The sequence below is a fragment of the Pan troglodytes genome, chromosome 16 (genome assembly GCF_028858775.2).
Source record: "Pan troglodytes isolate AG18354 chromosome 16, NHGRI_mPanTro3-v2.0_pri, whole genome shotgun sequence".
Classification (NCBI taxonomy): domain Eukaryota; kingdom Metazoa; phylum Chordata; class Mammalia; order Primates; family Hominidae; genus Pan; species Pan troglodytes.
The window spans coordinates 68,718,305-68,736,816 of NC_072414.2; the positions used below are offsets into that span (position 1 = coordinate 68,718,305).

Genomic DNA, 18,512 nt, shown 5'->3' on the forward strand with positions numbered 1-18,512 from the left:
CAATTTTCAGTAAGTAGAATAAGTTCAAATTTTAACACTGCAAATGAGGCACAAAGACATCACCTTAACCAAGTACTCAAAGTTAATAACAAACCTAACCAAACTGATACCATATGCCTCTAGATGTGACACTAAGGACAATCACTTTATTCCTATCAAAAATGCATAAGCTAAATTGAATTATGGACAAAGGACAATGTACAAAAAAAAACCCTACAATGTATTCTTCAAAACTATTAATGTCATGAAAGACAAAGACAGGTGGAGGAACTATATCCAATGAAAGATATTAAAGAAACATACCAAATGAACTGAGTAATTCCACACTGGATCCTGGAGGAAATTCTATTTAAAAAAATTATTGGGAAAACTAAAACACTTTAAATATAGACTATAAATTAAATAATACATAGATATCAAATTCTCCGAATTTTATAATTGTAATGTGGTTATATAAATAAATGTCTTTGTTCTTTGGAGATCCATGCTCTAGGATTTAAAGGTGAATGCTTATGATGTCTGCACATTACTCTCAAATGTTAAGCATTTAACATGTATGTGTAATATGCAACAAGAGAAAAGAAAAAATGTGGCAAATGTTAATTTGTGAATGTAGGTGAACAGTATGGGAGGAGTTCGTTGTTCTATTCTTGCCACTTTTCTGTAGGTCTATAGACCTGAAAATTTTCACAGTAAGTTAAAAAATGAAGTACAAAACTAAGACATTCCAGTACACATGTACACATACACCTTTGAAAAAGACAGTAAAAGGATTTTCAGAATGTACTACCTGGGTTTTTTCGGCAAGAGGACGGTCACAAGAGTGTAATGAGTCTTTGGGATGAGATTCTATAGTATTAGAAGTTCCATCTCCAACAAATTGACCTTTCTGTATGCTTTCATCAGGTAAAAGACATACATTTTCTTTATCACTGTCATCCTTTGATCTTGTGGCTTCTGTTGCCAATGAAACTTTTGGCATCACTGCTGTTGATCGAGAACGAATAGGCCTTCCTCTCTGAACGGTCTCCCATCCTTCAGCATCTTTCCGTTCTATGCAATTAAAGTAAAAAACAAATCAAGATTTATTTAGATGATAAAAATATTTGGAAACTCATAGAATAAAAACATTTTCCAATTTAATTCCCAACAAATATAACTAATATACAAACATGAGAGTATTATACAAAATGTATATTTGTATATACATATTTAAATAAATGTATGTATAATTATTCCTACTTTACAAATGACAAAACTGAAATTCAGATTAAGGCTGACCTAAGGCCAGTGAGTAATAATAAATATTTAAATAGTGAATACTATGTGTGAGCACTGTTTTAAGTGCTTTATATATAATACCTCTTTTAATCTTCACAATAATCCTATGAGATCAGTATTATCATACCCATTTAAGCAATGAGGAAACTGAGACAAAGAGAAATTAAGTAATTTATCCCAGATCACGCACAGAGTAAAGGTAATGCCAAAATGCTAGTCTAGGTACATTGGTTCTGGTGTCCATCCCAATGGCCATATAAAAACTGTCTCTTCATCTTTCAGAATCCAAACATCTACCTCCAAAGTCCAAGTTCTTTCCTCTATCCCAGCACCAACAGCATACGTTGATTTAAATAAACTATTTTTAGGATAAAATTATAGGATATTAATTGATAGCACCCAGAGGATCTAGTCTAATATTTCACCACATATACATGGAAACCAAGGGCCTACGTCCAAAGCCACACCAAAATAGCCTAAAAAAAAATCACAAAAAATAGCCTAAAATAAATAAGAATCTTTCTCTAAAATATGACAATGTTGAGGTATTTATATGTATAGTGGTGCTTATAGCCCCAATTGTAAATTTTTATTGGCTAATTACAATCTTTCAAAGCTAATATAAAGAATTCCAGTTCTGGCCAAAATGAAGTAACCATTCCTTCATTTCGGGCCCTCCATCTTACAATTAAAAACCCTAGATAAAACACATCAAGCACTGGAAGACTCTGAGAGACAGACTACAGTAGACTGCCTTGGGATTTGGGGGACTTGAAAAGTAGCAAACTGGTGAGTTCCCTGGGTTTCCTTACTGCCTCCTATGTATTCCAGACAGGATGCTTCAACAGTCTCCAAAAATATCAATAGGCAAAGACAAAATAGGCATCAAGAAATGCCTCTTTTGCCAAGACAAAGCATAGAAAAAAGGGTGGCTTAACAAAACAGAAAATCTCTTTAGCAATATCCACTCTACTGCAGCCAAACACCAACGGAACCCCTGTTCCCCATGGTTTCAGTAGGGGTAAACTGGGAGCTTAACTTCCATCTCCCACCTAACAGAAATAGATGATACTCCAATTCCCCTATCCAAGTAGCATCAGTAGGGCCCAATAGTGAACAAAGTCTCCTCTCACTAGCTCTCACCCTCACCTAGTATCAGCAGGGCCCTATAGAAAGCTGAGCTTCTGCTATCACCAGCATCAATGAGGCAGAAAAAGTAGTGGGAGGCAGAAAAAGTAGTGGGGGGCAGATTTGTTTGACACTGGGATTCCCCCTTTCCTTTTCCTTATGTCAGCAGAACCCAGCAGGGAGCCAGGATCCCACCCCAACCTACAGTAACAAGGTGATATGAGTCACTCCTGCTTCCACTTCTCCCCTCCTTAGTGTGAGGGTGGCCAAGCAGGGAGCTGAGCTTATAAAACCGGTAGGAGGAAAGGAAGTGATGGAAGTTGGTTTGATACTTTTGCTGCAAAGGTATCACAAGACCAAGAACAATCTCAGAACCTGTGAGACAATATTTGAGTTACTAGAGTTCAAGAAGGAGAGTATAGGAAAAAGAAATACTTTTCAATACTGAAAAAGTATTGAAAAAATAATGGCTGAAAAATTCCTAAATTTAGTGAAACAGAGAAAACTATGAATTCAAGAAAGTAAGTGAATCCCAAATATGATAAACCCAAAAAAGTCCATAGTAAGACACATCATAATTAAAGCTCTCAAAACTAAAGACAAAGAAAAATCATAATTAAACCTCTGAAAACTAAATACACACAAAAAAATATTGAAAGCAGTCAGAAGACATATTACCTATAGAGAAACACCAATTCAAATCACAGCAGATTCCTCATCTGAAACAATGGAAGCCAAGAGGAAGTGGCACATTTATCAAGGGACTGAAAGAACTGCCCATTGTGAATTTTATTAATATATGTGGTGAACATATCCTTCAGAATGAAAGGAAAATAAAGGCATTCACAGATAAAAGAAAAACTAAGAGAATAAATCACTAGCAAAACTACCTTTAATAAATGGCTGAAGAAAGTTCCCAAAAGAGAAATGAAATTTAACGAAAGAAGGTTTGAGGCCAGGCGTGGTGGCACATGCCTGTAATCCCAGCACTTTAGGAGGCCAAGGGGGGTGGATCACCTGAGGTCAGAAGTTCATGACCAGCCTAACATGGTGAAACCCCATCTCTACTAAATACAAAAAAATCAGCCAGACATGGTGGCACATGCCTGTAATCCGAGCTACTTGGGAGACTGAGACAGAAGAATCGCTTGAACCTGGGATGTGGAGGTTGCAGTGAGCTGAGATCGCACCATGGCATTCCAGCCTGGGCAACAAGAGCAAAACTCCATCTCAAAAAAGTAAATAAATAAATAAATAATCAAAGAAGGTTTGAAACTTCAAAAAGGAAAGAACATTGCAATGGTTAAAAATGGAGGTAAATACAAGTTGCTCCTCAACTTACAATGTGGTCACAACCTGATAAACTCATACACAGTAAGTTTGAAATATCAAATCAAAAATGGATTTAATACACTTACCCTACCAAACATAACTAGCCTAGACTACCTTAAATATGCTGAGAACACTAAGAGCCTACAGTTGGGCAAAATCATCTAATACAAAGCCTATTTTATAATAGAGTGTTAAATAACTCATGTAATTTAATGAATACTATACTGATAGTGAAAAACACTTTCAGCTGTTGGGTAAGATTCAGCATGGATACTCAAAATATAGTTTCTATTGAATGCATATTGCTATCACAGCATCATAAAGTTGAAAAGTCATAAGTTGGGACTCATCTGTATAATTATCCTTCTCATGAATTTTCTGAATCATCTTTCATAGTAATGCAAAATTGTATCACCAACTGAAGTAGTGCTCAATGTATACAGATAAAATATTTGAGATAATTATATTTTAAAAATGGAGAGAGTTAAGGAAACCAATTAAAAGGTGAGGTTTCTAAATTTCACTCACAGTGGTGTATGCCAATATCAGTAAACTGTGATAAATTACATATGTATAATGTTATACCTAAAGTAACCACTAAGGAACCTATACAAATCAATAATGTTTAAAATACTATGAGTAAATCAAAAGAGAATCAAAAAAACTTTCAAGTACCCCATAGACAGGCAAGAAATGCAAAGCAGTTCAAAGACAGAAAACATAAATAATAAAATGAACAGATTTATCAATAATTACCTTAAATGTAAATGTTCTAAATATCCAAATTAAATCACACAGGCTGGGACTCCATAAACTCTTTAATTATTTAAACACATAAGTGTGAGTGTGTGTGTGTGTGTGTGTGTGTATATGTATATACATATATACTTATATACCTATAGTTTAAGTATGTTTTTAAGTATTAGTTTAAGTACATTTTTAAGTATATACATATGTATGTGTGGTCAAGCAGGGAGCTCAGCTTACAAAACCAGTACATAAGTATATACTTAGATATGCATACACTTAAAAATACACTTAAACTATATGTTATCTAAAAGCAACTCATCTAAATACAAAACACAGGTAGGCTGAAAGTAAAAGAATAGAAAAGATATACCATGCAAACATTAATAAATCAGGAGAGGGTAAGTAATAGAGAATCCTGAACAAAGAAAATTACTAAGGACAAAAAATATATTGGATAATGATAAAAAGTATCATTCCATAATGAACACAAAACATTATAGGATATAGGATACATTCCTAAATGTATAAATACCAAACAAATGAAACTGAAGATACATTGTGGAAAAACAGCAACTGACAGAACTACTGACATAAAATCAGCAAATGTATTAATATAAAAGAAATGAATAATATCAACCAACAGAAAATGACATATATACAAAAATCTATCCAACAACAGTGAAAAAAAATTTCAAATGCTCACAGAACATTAACCATGATAAACCATATCTGAGGCATGAAATAAACTTCTACAAGTATAAAATAACTGACATCACACAAAGTATGTTCACAATAGGAATTAAACAGGAACATTACTACAGATCTTCCACCCATTAAAAGTACAAGAAAGGAATACTACAAACAACTTTATGCCAATAAATTCAATGACATGGAATAAATGGATCAATCCCACCAAAACCACTAGCTACTAAAATTCAACAAAGATAAAATAGACAATCTGAATAGCCCTGTAACTGTTAAAGAAACTCAATATACAATTTAAAACAAAGAAGTTTCTCTCAACCCAGATGTTTTCTCTGGCAAATTCAACTAAAAACTTTTTAAAAGATTCACACTAGTTCTATGCAAGCTATTCCATAAAATAGAAGATAAGGAAATACATTTCAAGTTATCCAAAGCTAATATTGTTACTCTGCTAAAAAAAAAATTACACAGTACAAAAAAATTAAATGACTTACCAAAATCTCTCATGAACTGAGATGCAAACATTTTCAACAAAATAATAGTATATAAAATATACCAATATATAAACAATTATACGCTATGACCAAGTGAAATTTATTTCAGATATGCCATCCCAGTTCACCATTCAAAAACCAATCAACGGGGGATCTTCGACCAACATGGGTGAATAGGAACAGCTCCAGTATGCAGCTTCCAGCGTGATCGACGCAGAAGAAAGGATTTCTGCATTTCCAACTGAGGTACCTGGTTCATCTCATTGGGACTGGTTGGACAGGAGGCGCCCACAAAAGGCGAGCCGAAGCAGGGCTGGGTGCCGCCTCACCCGGGAAATACAAGGGATCCAGGGATTTCCCTTTCCTAGCCAAGGCAAGCCGTGACAGACTGTACCTGGAAAAACGGGAAACTCCCAACCAAATACTGCGCTTTTCCCATGGTCTTAGCAACTGGAAGACCAGGAGATTCTCTCCCGTGCCTGGCTCGGCAGGTCTCATGCCCATGGAGCCTCACTCACTGCTAGCACAGCAGTCTGAGATCCACCTGTGAGGCTACAGTCGGGCAGGGGGAGGGGCATCCGCCATTGCTGAGGCTTGAGGAGGTAAACAAAGTGGCCGGGAAGCTCGAACCAGGTGGAGACCACAGCAGCTCAGCAAGGCCTACTGCCTCTATAGACTCCACCTCTGTGGCCAGAGCATAGCTGAACAAAAGGCAGCAGAAACTTCTGCAGACTTAGACGTCCAGGTTTGACAGCTCTAAAGAGAGTAGTGGTTCTCCCAGCATGGCATTTGAGCTCAGAGAACAGACAGACTGCCTCCTCCAGTGGGTCCCTAACGCCCAAGTAGCCTAACTGGAAGATACCTCCCTGTAGGGGCCAACAGACACCTCATGCAGGTGAGTGCCCTTCTGGGACAAAGCTTCCAGAGGAAGGATCAGGCAGCAATACTTGCTGTTCTGCAGCCTCCACTGGTGATACCCAGGCAAACAGGTTCTGGAGGGGACTTCCAGCAATTTCAACAGACCTGCAGCTGAGGGACTTGACTGTTAGAAGGAAAACTAACAAACACAAAGGAATAGCATCAACATCAACAAAAAGGACATCTACACCAAAACCCCATCTGTAGGTCACCAACATCAAGGATCAAAGGTAGATAAAACCACAAAGATGGGGAGAAACCAGAGCAGAAAAGCTGAAAATTCTAAAAACCAGAGCGCCTCTTCTCCTCCAAAGGATCACAGCTCCCCGCCAGCAACGGAACAAAGCTGGATGGAGGATGACTTTGACGAGTTGACAGAAGTAGGCTTCAGAAGGCCAGTAATAACAAACTTCTCCAAACTAAAGGAGCATGTTCTAACCCAACATAAGGAAGCTAAAAACATTGAAAAAAGGTTACACGAATGCCTAACTAGAATGAACAGTGGAGAGAAGACTTTAAATGACCTGACAGAACTGAAAACCATGGCAAGAGAACTTCGTGATGCATGCACAAGCTTCAATAGCGGATTCGATCAAGTGGAAGAAAGGATATCAGTGATTGAAGATCGAATTAATAAAATGAAAGGAGAAGACAAGATTAGAGAAAAAAGAGTAAAAAGAAACGAACAAAGCCTCCAAGAAATATGGGACTATGTGAAAAGACCAAATTTACGTATGACTGGTGTACCTGAAAGAGATGGGGAGAATGGAACCAAGTTGGAAAACACTCTTCAGGATATTATCCAGTAGAACTTCCCCAACCTAGCAAGACAGGCCAACATTCAACTTCAGGAACTACAGAGAATACCATGAACATACTCCTTGAGAAGAGAAACCCCAAGACACATAATTGTCAGATTCATCAAGGTTGAAATGAAGGAAAAAGTGTTAAGGGCAGCCAGAGAGAAAGGTAGGGTTACCCACAAAGGGAAGCCCATCAGACTAACATGGATCTCTCGACAGAAACCCTACAATCCAGAAGACAGTGGGGGCCAATATTCAACATTATTAAACAAAAAATTTTCAACCCAGAATTTCATATCCAGCCAAACTAAACTTCATAAGTGAAGGAGAAATAAAATACTTCACAGACAAGCAAATGCTGAGAGATTTTCTCACCACCAGGCCTGCCCTAAAAGAGCTCCTGAAGGAAGCACTAAACATGGAAAAGAACAACCAGTACCAGTCACTGCAAAAACATACCAAATGGTAAAGACCATGGATACTAGGAAGAAACTGCATCAATTCACGGGCAAAATAACCAGTTAACATCATAATGACAGGATCAAATTCACACATAACAATATTAACCTTAAATGTAAATGTGCTAAATGCCCCAATTAAAAGACACAGACTGGCAAATTGGATAGAGTCAAGACCCATCAGCGTGCTGTATGCAGGAGACCCATCTCATGTGCAGAGACACACACAGGCTCAAAATAAAGGGATGGAGGAAAATCTACCAAGCAAATGGAAAGCAAAAAAAAAAACAGGGGTTGCAATCCTAGTCTCTGATAAAACAGACTTTAAACCAACGAAGATCAAAAGAGACAAAGAAGGCCATTACATACTAGTAAAGGGATCAATTCAACAAGAAGAGCTAACTATCCTAAATATATATGCACCCAATACACTCAGATTCATAAAGCAAGTCTTTAGAGACCTACAAAGAGACTTAGACTCCCACACAATAATAATGGGAGACTTTAATACCCCACTATCCACATTAGACAGATCAATGAGACAGAAGGTTAGCAAAGATATCCATGACTTGAACTCAGCTCTGCACCAAGCAGACCTAATAGACATCTACAGAACTCTCCAACCCAAATCAACAGAATATACATTCTTCTCAGCACCACATAGCACTTATTCTAAAACTGACCACATAATTGGAAGTAAAGCACTCCTCAGCAAATGTAAAAGGATAAAAATCACAACAAACTGTCTCTCAGACCACAGTGCAATCAAACTAGAACTCAGGATTAAGAAACTCACTCAAAACCTCACAACTACATGGAAACAGAACAACCTGCTCCTGAATGACTACTGGGTAAATAACGAAATAAAGGCAGAAATAAAGATGTTCTTTGAAACCAAGCAGAACAAAGACATGACGTACCAGAATCTCTAGGACACATTTAAAGCAGTGTGTAAAGGGAAAGTTATAGCACTAAATGCCCACAAGAGAAAGCAGGAAAGATCTAAAATTGACACCCTAACATCTCAATTAAAAGAACTAGAGAAGCAAGAGCAAACACATTCAAAAGCTAGCAGAAGGCAAGAAATAACTAAGATCAGAGCAGAACTGAAGGGGACAGAGACACAAAAAATCCTTCAAAAAATACATGAATCCAAGAGGTGTTTTTTTTGAAAAGATCAACCAAATTGATAGACCACTAGCAAGACTAACAAGAAAAGAGAGAAGAATCAAATAGACACAATAAAAAATGATAAAGGGGATATCACCACAGATCCCAAAGAAATACAAACTACCATCAGAGAATACTACAAACACCTCTACGCAAATAAACTAGAAAATCTAGAAGAAATGGATAAATTCCTGGACACATACACCCTCCCAAGACTAAACTGGGAAGAAATCGAATCTCTGAATAGACCAACAACAGGTTCTGAAATTGAGGCAATAATTAATAGCCTACCAACCAACAAAAACCCAAGACCAGACAGATTCACAGCCAACTTCTACCAGAGGTACAAATAGGAGATGGTATCATTCCTTTTGAAACTATTCCAATCAATAGAAAAAAAGGGAATCCTCCCTAACTCATTTTATGAGGCCAGCATCATCCAGATATGAAAGCCTGACAGAGACACAAAAACAAAAAAAGAGAATTTTAGACCAATCTCCCTGATGGACATTGATGCGAAAATCCTCAATAAAATACTGGCAAACCGAATCCAGCAGCACATCAAAAAGCTTATCCACCACCATCAAGTTGGCTTCATCCCTGGGATGCAAGGCTGGTTCAACATACACAAATCAATAAATGTAATCCATTATATAAACAGAAAAAAAGACAAAAACCACAATTATCTCAATAGATACAGAAAAGGCCTTTGACAAAATTCAACAGCACTTCATGCTAAAAACTCTCAATAAACTAGGTATTGATGGGATGTATCTCAAAATAATAAGAGCTATTTATGACAAACACACAGGCAATATCTCACTGAATGGGCAAAAACTGGAAGCATTCCCTTTGAAAACGGGCACAAGACAAGGATGCTCTTTCTCACCACTCCTCTTCAACACAGTGTTGGAAGTTCTGGCCAAGGCAATCAGGCAAGAGAAAGAAAAAAGGAGTATTCGATTAGGAAAAAAGGAAGTCAAATTGTCCCTGTTTGCAGATGACATGATTGTATATTTAAAAAACCCATCGTCTCTGCCCAAAATCTCCTTAACCTGATAAGCAACTTCAGCAAAGCCTCAGGATATAAAATCAAGGTGCGAAAACCACAGGCATTCCCTATACACCAATAACAGACAAACAGAGAGCCAAATCATGAGTGAACTCCCATTCACAATTGCTTCAAAGAGAATAAAATACCTAGGAATCCAACTTACAAGGGATGTGAAGGACCTCTTCAAGGAGAACCACAAACCACTATTCAACAAAATAAAAGAGGACACAAACAAATGGAAGAACATTCCATGCTCATGGATAGGAAGAATCAATATTGTGAAAATGGCCATACTGCCCAAGGTAATTTACAGACTCAATGCCATCCCCATCAAGCTACCAATGACTTTCTTTACAGAATTGGAAAAAACTACTTTAAAGTTCATATGGAACCAAGAAAGAGCCCGCATTGTCAAGACAATCCTACGCAAAAAGAACAAAGCTGGAGGCAACACACTACCTGACTTCAAACTATACTACAAGGCTACAGTAACCAAAACAGCATGGTACCGGTACCAAAACAGATATATAGACCAATGGAACAGAACAGAGGCCTCAGAAATAACACCACACATCTACAACCATCTGACCTTTGACAAACCTGACAAAAACAAGAAATGGGGAAAGGATTCCCTATTTCATAAACGGTGCTGGGAAAACTGGCTCGCCATGTGTAGAAAGCTGAAACTGGATCTCTTCCTTACACCTTATACAAAAATTAATTCAAGATGGATTAAAGACTTAAATGTTAGACCTAAAACCATAAAAACTCTAGAAGAAAACCTAGGCAATACCATTCAGGACATAAGCATGGGCAAAGACTTCATGACTAAAACACCAAAAGCAATGGTAACAAAAGCCAAAATTGACAAATGGGATCTACTTAAACTAAAGAGCTTCTGCAGAGCAGAGCAAACTACCGTCAGAGTGAACAGGCATCCTACAGAATGGGAGAAAATTTTTGCAATCTACTCATCTGACAAAGGGCTAATATCTAGAATCTACAAAGAACTTAAACAAATTTACAAGAAAAAAACAACCCCATCAAAAAGTGGGCAAAGGATATGAACACAGACACTTCTCAAAAGAAAACATTTATTCAGCCAACAGACACATGAAGAAATGCTCATCATCACTGATCATCAGAGAAATGCAAATCAAAACCACGTAAGATACCGTCTCACACCAGTTAGAATGGCGATCATTAAAAAGTCAGGAAACAACAGATGCTGGCAAGGACATGGAAAAACAGGAATACTTTTACACTGTTGGTGGGAGTGTAAATTAGTTCAACCACTGTGGAAGACAGTGTGGCGATTCCTCAAGGATCTAGAACTAGAAATACCACTTGCCCAGCAATCCCATTACTGGGTATATACCCAAAGGATTAGAAATCATGCTACTATAAAGACATATGCACACGTATGTTTATTGTGGCACTATTCACAATAGCAAAGACTTGGAATCAATCTAAATGTCAATCAATGATAGACTGGATTAAGAAAACGTGGCACATACACACCATGGAATACTATGCAGCCATAAAAAAGGATGAGTTCATGTCCTTTGTAAGGACATGGATGAAGCTGGAAACCATCATTCTCAGCAAACTATCACAAGGACAGAAACCAAACACTGCATGTTCTCATAGGTGGGAACTGAACAACGCCAACACCTGGACACAGGGTGGGGAACATCACACACTGGGGCCTGTCGTGGGGTGAGGGACTGTGGGAGGGATAGCATTAGGAAAAATACCTAATGCAAATGACAAGTTGATGGGTGCAGTACACCAACATGGCACATGTATACCTGTGTAACAAACCTGCACGTTGTGCACATGTACCCTAGAACTTAAAGTATAATAATATTAAAAAAAAAATCAATGGGCTGAGTATGGTGGCTCATGCCTGTAATCCCAGCACTTTGGGAGACCTAGGTGGGCGGATCACAAGGTGAGGAGTTCGAGACTAGCCTGGCCAACATGGTGAAACCACGTGTCTACTAAAGACACAAAAATTAGCTGGGCGTGGTGGTGCGTGCCTGTTATCCCAGCTACTCGGGAGGCTGAGGCAGGAGAATCACTTGAACCCAAGAGGCAGAGGTTGCAGTGAGCTGAGATCATACCATTGCACTCCAGCCTGGGTGACAGGGCAAGACTCTGTCTCAAAAAAAAAAAAAAAATCAATCAATGTAATTCACCACTGTCAATAGGCTAAACAACAAAAATCATCAGATCATATCAACTGATACAGGAAAAGCATTTCACAAAATCCAACATCCACTCATAATAAAAATTTGCATTAAATCATAATAGACGGTAACTTCCTCAACTTGATAAAGAACATCCATAAAAATACCTACAGCTAACATAATACTTAGTGGTGCAAAACTGCTTTCCTCCCAGATCTGGAACAAGGGAAAGGTGTCTTCTATCACCATGCTTATTCAATAGCTTGTTCAATATAGTACTGAACATTCTAGACGGTGCCACAAAAAACAAAACAAAACAAAATCATAGGAAAAAAGACATACAGACAGGAAAGGAAGAAATAAAACTGTCCCTATTTTTAGATGACATAATAGAAAATCCCAGAGAATACACATAAAAACTCCAAGAATTATATGGGTTCAGTAAAGTTGCAGGATACAAGACCAACACTCTAAATGTCCATTGCATTTCTATATACTAATAATAAATGTGTGGAAATTAAATTTAAAACTTATAATCTCAAAAAGAAAATGAAATAGTTATAAGTCCAACAAAAAAGTACAGAATGTCTATCTTGAAAATTATAAAATGCTGATGAAAGAAACAGAAGAAGGCCTAAAGAAATAGAGGGACATTCCATGTTCATAGGCTGCAAGATTCAGCATAGTAAAGATACTCTCTCTAAATTGATTAACTCTCTCTAAATTGATCTATCATTGTAATTGTTCTATAAACTCCCAGTAACATTTTTGATGTAAATAAGTTCATTCCAAAAATGTATATAGAAAGACAAAGGACCTAAAATAGCTAAAAACAATTTTGAAAAAGAAAAGAAGCAATCACTCTACCCAATATTAAGGCTTACCACAGAGTTAATCAAGTCAGTATAGAATTGATGGAACAACAAACATATGAAACACAATATAGAACCCAGAAATACACCCACGCTTATATGGCCAGCTAATTTTTTATAAAATTGCAAATGCAATTCAACAGAGAAAGAAAAGAATTTTTCTTTTATTTATTTATTTTTAGACAAGGTCTCACTCTCTCCCCAAGGCTGGAATGCGGCGATCCTCCAGAGCAGCTGGGACCACAAACACATGCCACCACGCCCAGCTAATTTTTTATTTTTAGTAAAGGCAAGGTCTCACTATGTTGCCCAGGCTGGATGTGAACCTCTAGACTCAAGCAATCCTCCTGGGTTGGCCTCCCATAGTGCTGGGATTACAGGTGAGCCACCAAGCCTGGCCAAGAATTTTCAACAAACTGGTGGAGTAAATGGACATCCATAGGCAAAAAATGAACCTTCACTTAAAGCGCACACTTTATACAAAAATTAACTTAAAATGGATCACAGATTTAGTAATAAAATTTTAAACTATCAACTTCCAGGCAATGTAAGAGAAAAACCTTCAGAATCTATGGGTAGACAATGAATTCTTAGACTTGATGACAAAAGTATGATCTATTAAAAAAAAACTAATCAATCATACTTCATCAAAATTGAAACTTCTGCTGTGCAAAACACCCTGTGAAGAAAAGGACAGACTGGTAGAAAATATCCAACACAACACGAGTGTCTAGAATACACAGAGAACTCTCAAAACTGAACTGTATTATTACAAACAGTTCAAGTGGAAAATAGGCAAAGACATGAGCAAACATTTCACTGAAGAAGGTATACAATGGGCAAATAAGCCCATCATGTTCAACATCATTAGTCATTAAAGAAATGCAAATTAAAACCACAATGCACATATAAAAATAGCTAAAACAAAATTCTCTGGTAACACCAAAACACCACATGGCCGTGGAGAATGTGGGGTTACGGGATAGCAAAAAGTGTATGGAATTTCTTTATGAGGTGAAGAAAATGTTATAAAATTGACTGTTGTGATAGTTGTACATTATGTGTGAATATACTAAAAACCAATGAACTATATACTTTAAACAAGTAAACTACATGTTATGTGAATTGTATCTCAATAAAGCTGGTATAAAAAATGAACAGAAAAGAGACAATTTTTGAGGTTTATTTTTGCAAAACTGAAAATCTATATTATTATGAAAACAAAATAAATCTGTATATCATAGAACAGTGTGTCATACCATCACATGAGTCACTAAAGGTAAAAAAATTTTATTTTCAGGAGAAAACAAAACCCAAAATGCTCATTCTTGTAACTGGTATATTAATTCATTACCCTATTTTTGAAAATACAAAACTGTATGTTCATATGTTGTATGTTTATTTTAAAATAAATATTATCAGACAGAAACTATAATATTTTACTTCATAGATACGGACTTTGAAATCTCTAAGTAAAAGTATGTTTACATCTGTTTTGTGAATTTTTAAAGTTCTTTATTATGAAAGTTCTCAAATACACAATATAGAGAAAACAGTATAATGAACCCCATGTTCCAATAATCCAGCTTCAACAATTATCAACATTTTGTCCCTCTCTATTTTTATTTTTTTTGAGACTGGTCTCGCTATGTTGCCCAGACTAGTACCCATAGGCTCAAGCAATCCTCCCACCTCAGCCTTCTGAGTAGCTGGGACTACAGAACTACAGCTACCTGGCCCAATTTCTGACATTCTTTTTTCAATCCATTCCCCTTCCCCATTATTTTTTCTGAAATAATTTAAAGCAAATACATTTCTCTTGTAATTGTTTAGTATGTATCTTTGTAAGAATATAAATAGGCATTTTCTTAAAAATATAACATTATGAAACTGAAAAATAATGCCTTAGATTATATAATATCCAGTCTGTGTTCAATTTTCATCTGTTTAATGTTATTAAAATTCAGCACATATAATACATTTATGCTTTATCCTTTAAATACATATAACGTAAATTAAAACAAAAATCGTAAGATGAATCATATAAAAACCACACATACCAAGAGGAAAAAAATAAATTATAAAATTAAGCATTTAACAAAAGATCTCAGTTTCCAGTTAACTGGCTCACCCTTAGAAGCACTATGCCTACTCATTTTACTTTTTAAAGGAAAGAAAAACACCTTTATTTGAAAGCTTCCTTATAGAAAGAAATGCTGCTTAAAATTGGACCTAATCTTTTAACCAATAAAATTGCCAACACAAACACTATCATATAATTTTTTAATTGAATTAATATTTAAAGCAGTCAAGAGAGGAGTATATCAAACTAGGAACTATAACTTAGGTCTCTTTAAAACTGAGAAATTAGTTACAGACAAATTATATTTTTAATAAACCTTCAGTGCAAACGACATTTAAAAATTATTCCCATAATAAAGAATGTTTAAGAACAGCAAATCATGCAATTAAACTGTCAGAGAACTTCTAAATAATTACAAGGTTAGGACAGCGTACACAAAACTAAAAATTACATTTCATTTCATAGTTTTTACACTTGTACAATTTTTAAAATTTTACAAATGTCATTAAGAACGTTGTACTAAATTCAAGTCAATATAACCAGTAACTGATGTGCACCTGGAATAATCCCAATCTTACTGTGAAATATTATTTTTATCACTGTATTTAATTCAATAATATTTTGTTTAAAATATTTACATCAATGGGGCTGGGCGCGGTGGCTCACGCCTGTAATCCCAGCACTTTGGGAGGCTGAGGCGGGCGGATCACGAGGTCAGGAGATTGAGACCATCCTGGCTAACACGGTGAAACCCCGTCTCTACTAAAAAATACAAAAAAAAATTAGCCAGGCGTGGTGGTGGGCGCCTGTAATCCCAGCTACTGAGGAGGCTGAGGCAGGAGAATGGCGTGAACCCAGGAGGCGGAGCTTGCAGTGAGCTGAGATTGCACCACTGCACTCCAGCCTGGGAGACAGAGCAAGACTCCAACTCAAAAAAAAAAAAAAATGTACATCAATGTTCAAGAGATAATGTTTTAATTTCCTTGTTAGATTTTGATATTAAGGTTACATTGGCAACATTAAAACATGGTCCTCTTTTTTATCCTCAGGAAGAGTTTCTATAAGATTCACGTTATTTTTACCTTAAAAGTTTGGAAGAAGTAACACGTGAAGCCATCTTGACCTGGAATGTTCTTCATGAAAAAATTTTTAGTTACAAACTCACACTTTTTAAAAATACTTCTAAGTTCTCTTCAAGTTTTTATATTTCTTACAATGCAAATTTTAACTTGTGTTTTTCAAGGAATGTCAATCCTTTTGTTTTTCCAAATTTAGTATATAATACTCATAAAAATCCTCATCTTTTTAATATTTGTGGTATCTCTAGCAATATCCTCTATTTGATTCCTGGTATTACTCCTTGTGTCTTCTTTTTCTTGATCAATACTGTATAACAATCACTTCTTGGTCTGTTGGCTAAGATCAAGTAGAGTAATATGTAACTAGTGGTCTGTTAATTCTACTGGTCTATTTAAAAGAACCACTTTTTGGCTTCTTTTATTTTCTCTATTCTCACCTATAGTTTATTTCATTCTATATTCCTTGGGTTTAACTTGCTTTTCTTTTCTAACTTCGTGAAATGAACAAAGAGTGAATTTTAGCTTTTCTTCTTTTCCAATGTGTACAATTGAGGCTAGAAATTTTCCTCAAAGCCTAGCTTTACCTTAATCTCACAAGTTGTTAAATGTTCATTTTTATTCAATTCACTTTTTCTAATTTTCATTGTGGTATCGTCTCTGACTCGATGAGTTATCTAAAAGCAAATTCCAAAATTCCCAAAATTTGGGCATTATCTAACTATATTCTTTGTAAATTGATTTCTAATTTAATCCCACTGTGATCAGCAACAAACAGAATCATTTAAATCACCTGAAATTTGTTAAGACATGTCTAATGACCCAGCATGTTTCAATTTTGGTAAATCTTCCATATGTGCTTGATTATGTATTTGGACTTACAGTTATAGCCACGGTGAAGGAGCTTGTGCTAAAGTTTGCCCTCTTCCTGCCAAAAACAACTATAAAAAATTAAACAGCATTGAAAAGCAGCCGATGTGGCAAATTTAAAGGAACTACAATTCCTGAGAAGAGAGAAGGACAACGAGATCAGATCAGTGAATGTGGATTCACTACAGCATTTTCTCCTAAAACACCTGGAATTTAGGGTGCAGGGGAAGTGAGTCCTGGCAGAAAACGGCATTCCCAGCCAACTGAAACAGATATTAGAATTCAGAGAATCTAAAGCAACTGGAACTTCGGGGCAAAAATCTTAGAGGGGGTGGGAAAGTACTGCAGGGAATTGAGTCAAAAAATCTTCAATTAATCTCTCCTTAAGAAGTCTGACAACTGCTAAAAAAAAAAAAAACTTTGCATATACAGGGCAAGACTCCAAGAAACCTAGCAGAAAGCAGCAGCTGGGAAGCTAATGAGCTAAGCTGATATTATAGCAACTGTATAGTGCTGAGGAAAAAATTTTAAATTCAGGAATGCAGTGGCCTTGGCGAACACTCTAGCTTTTCATTTGAGACCCCAAAAGGCATAAGGACTAATTAAAACACATCAAACACATCAAACTTAATAAAATCTCAAACCAAACCAAAGGTCACCCAAGTCCTCCCAAAGGGAGATGGAGAACAAATGATTGGTTTTTTTTTTGTCTTGCAACATGATAGTGAACAAGCAGATCACCCTCTCCTTTGGGAGGGGACTTGGGTGATCTGCTTGTTCTCTATCATCTTGCCAGACAAAAAAAAAAAAAAACCAATAATTTTAGCTGGAGGCTCTATAATCTTTAATACACAGTGTTAAGACTGTGAGTGATGCTTAAAAAAAAAAGGTCAAATAATTGTAAAACTCCAAAAAAAATGATTTTAAAGTACACCCACAGGAAATTCAGATATAAAGGTAATATTGAGGACTTTCATCCTCACTTCTTCCTCCAGCCCTCTTCTCCCATTGAACTTCCAAGCTTCCAGATTAAGAAAATTCACACTCAAGGAATACTTTCAAATCTGATACAGATCATGAGATACAGGTCTTCAAGGCTGATACTATAATTGAGTGAGTCACTGGCAGTCTTGGGAGACTGGCAATCTAAAGTTAGATTGTGGGCTCTGGTAGATTGTTCACAAAGATGGGTGCCATCAATTTCTCCCATCCCAGTGCTTACATGCCACTCCCATTGTTGAGTGGTGGAGACTGTTCACCCTCCCTTGAATCTCTGGTTGGCCCTGTGACTTCATATGATCAATTGAATATGGTAAGTGATGTTCT

The 18,512-nt window shown here is 36.4% G+C and overlaps 1 protein-coding gene across 29 annotated transcripts in view; it reads right to left on the minus strand.

The window, feature by feature from the left end:
* SCAPER (S-phase cyclin A associated protein in the ER) overlaps window positions 1-18,512 on the minus strand; it is a 567,113-nt gene that overhangs the window by 435,072 nt on the left and 113,529 nt on the right. For all 29 annotated transcript variants that reach the window (XM_523229.8, XM_009429613.4, XM_063795293.1 and 26 more), the window contains one exon: window positions 791-1,053. In XM_523229.8, the coding sequence (XP_523229.2) occupies window positions 791-1,053 (263 nt within the window). The remainder of the gene's footprint in view (window positions 1-790; window positions 1,054-18,512) is intronic.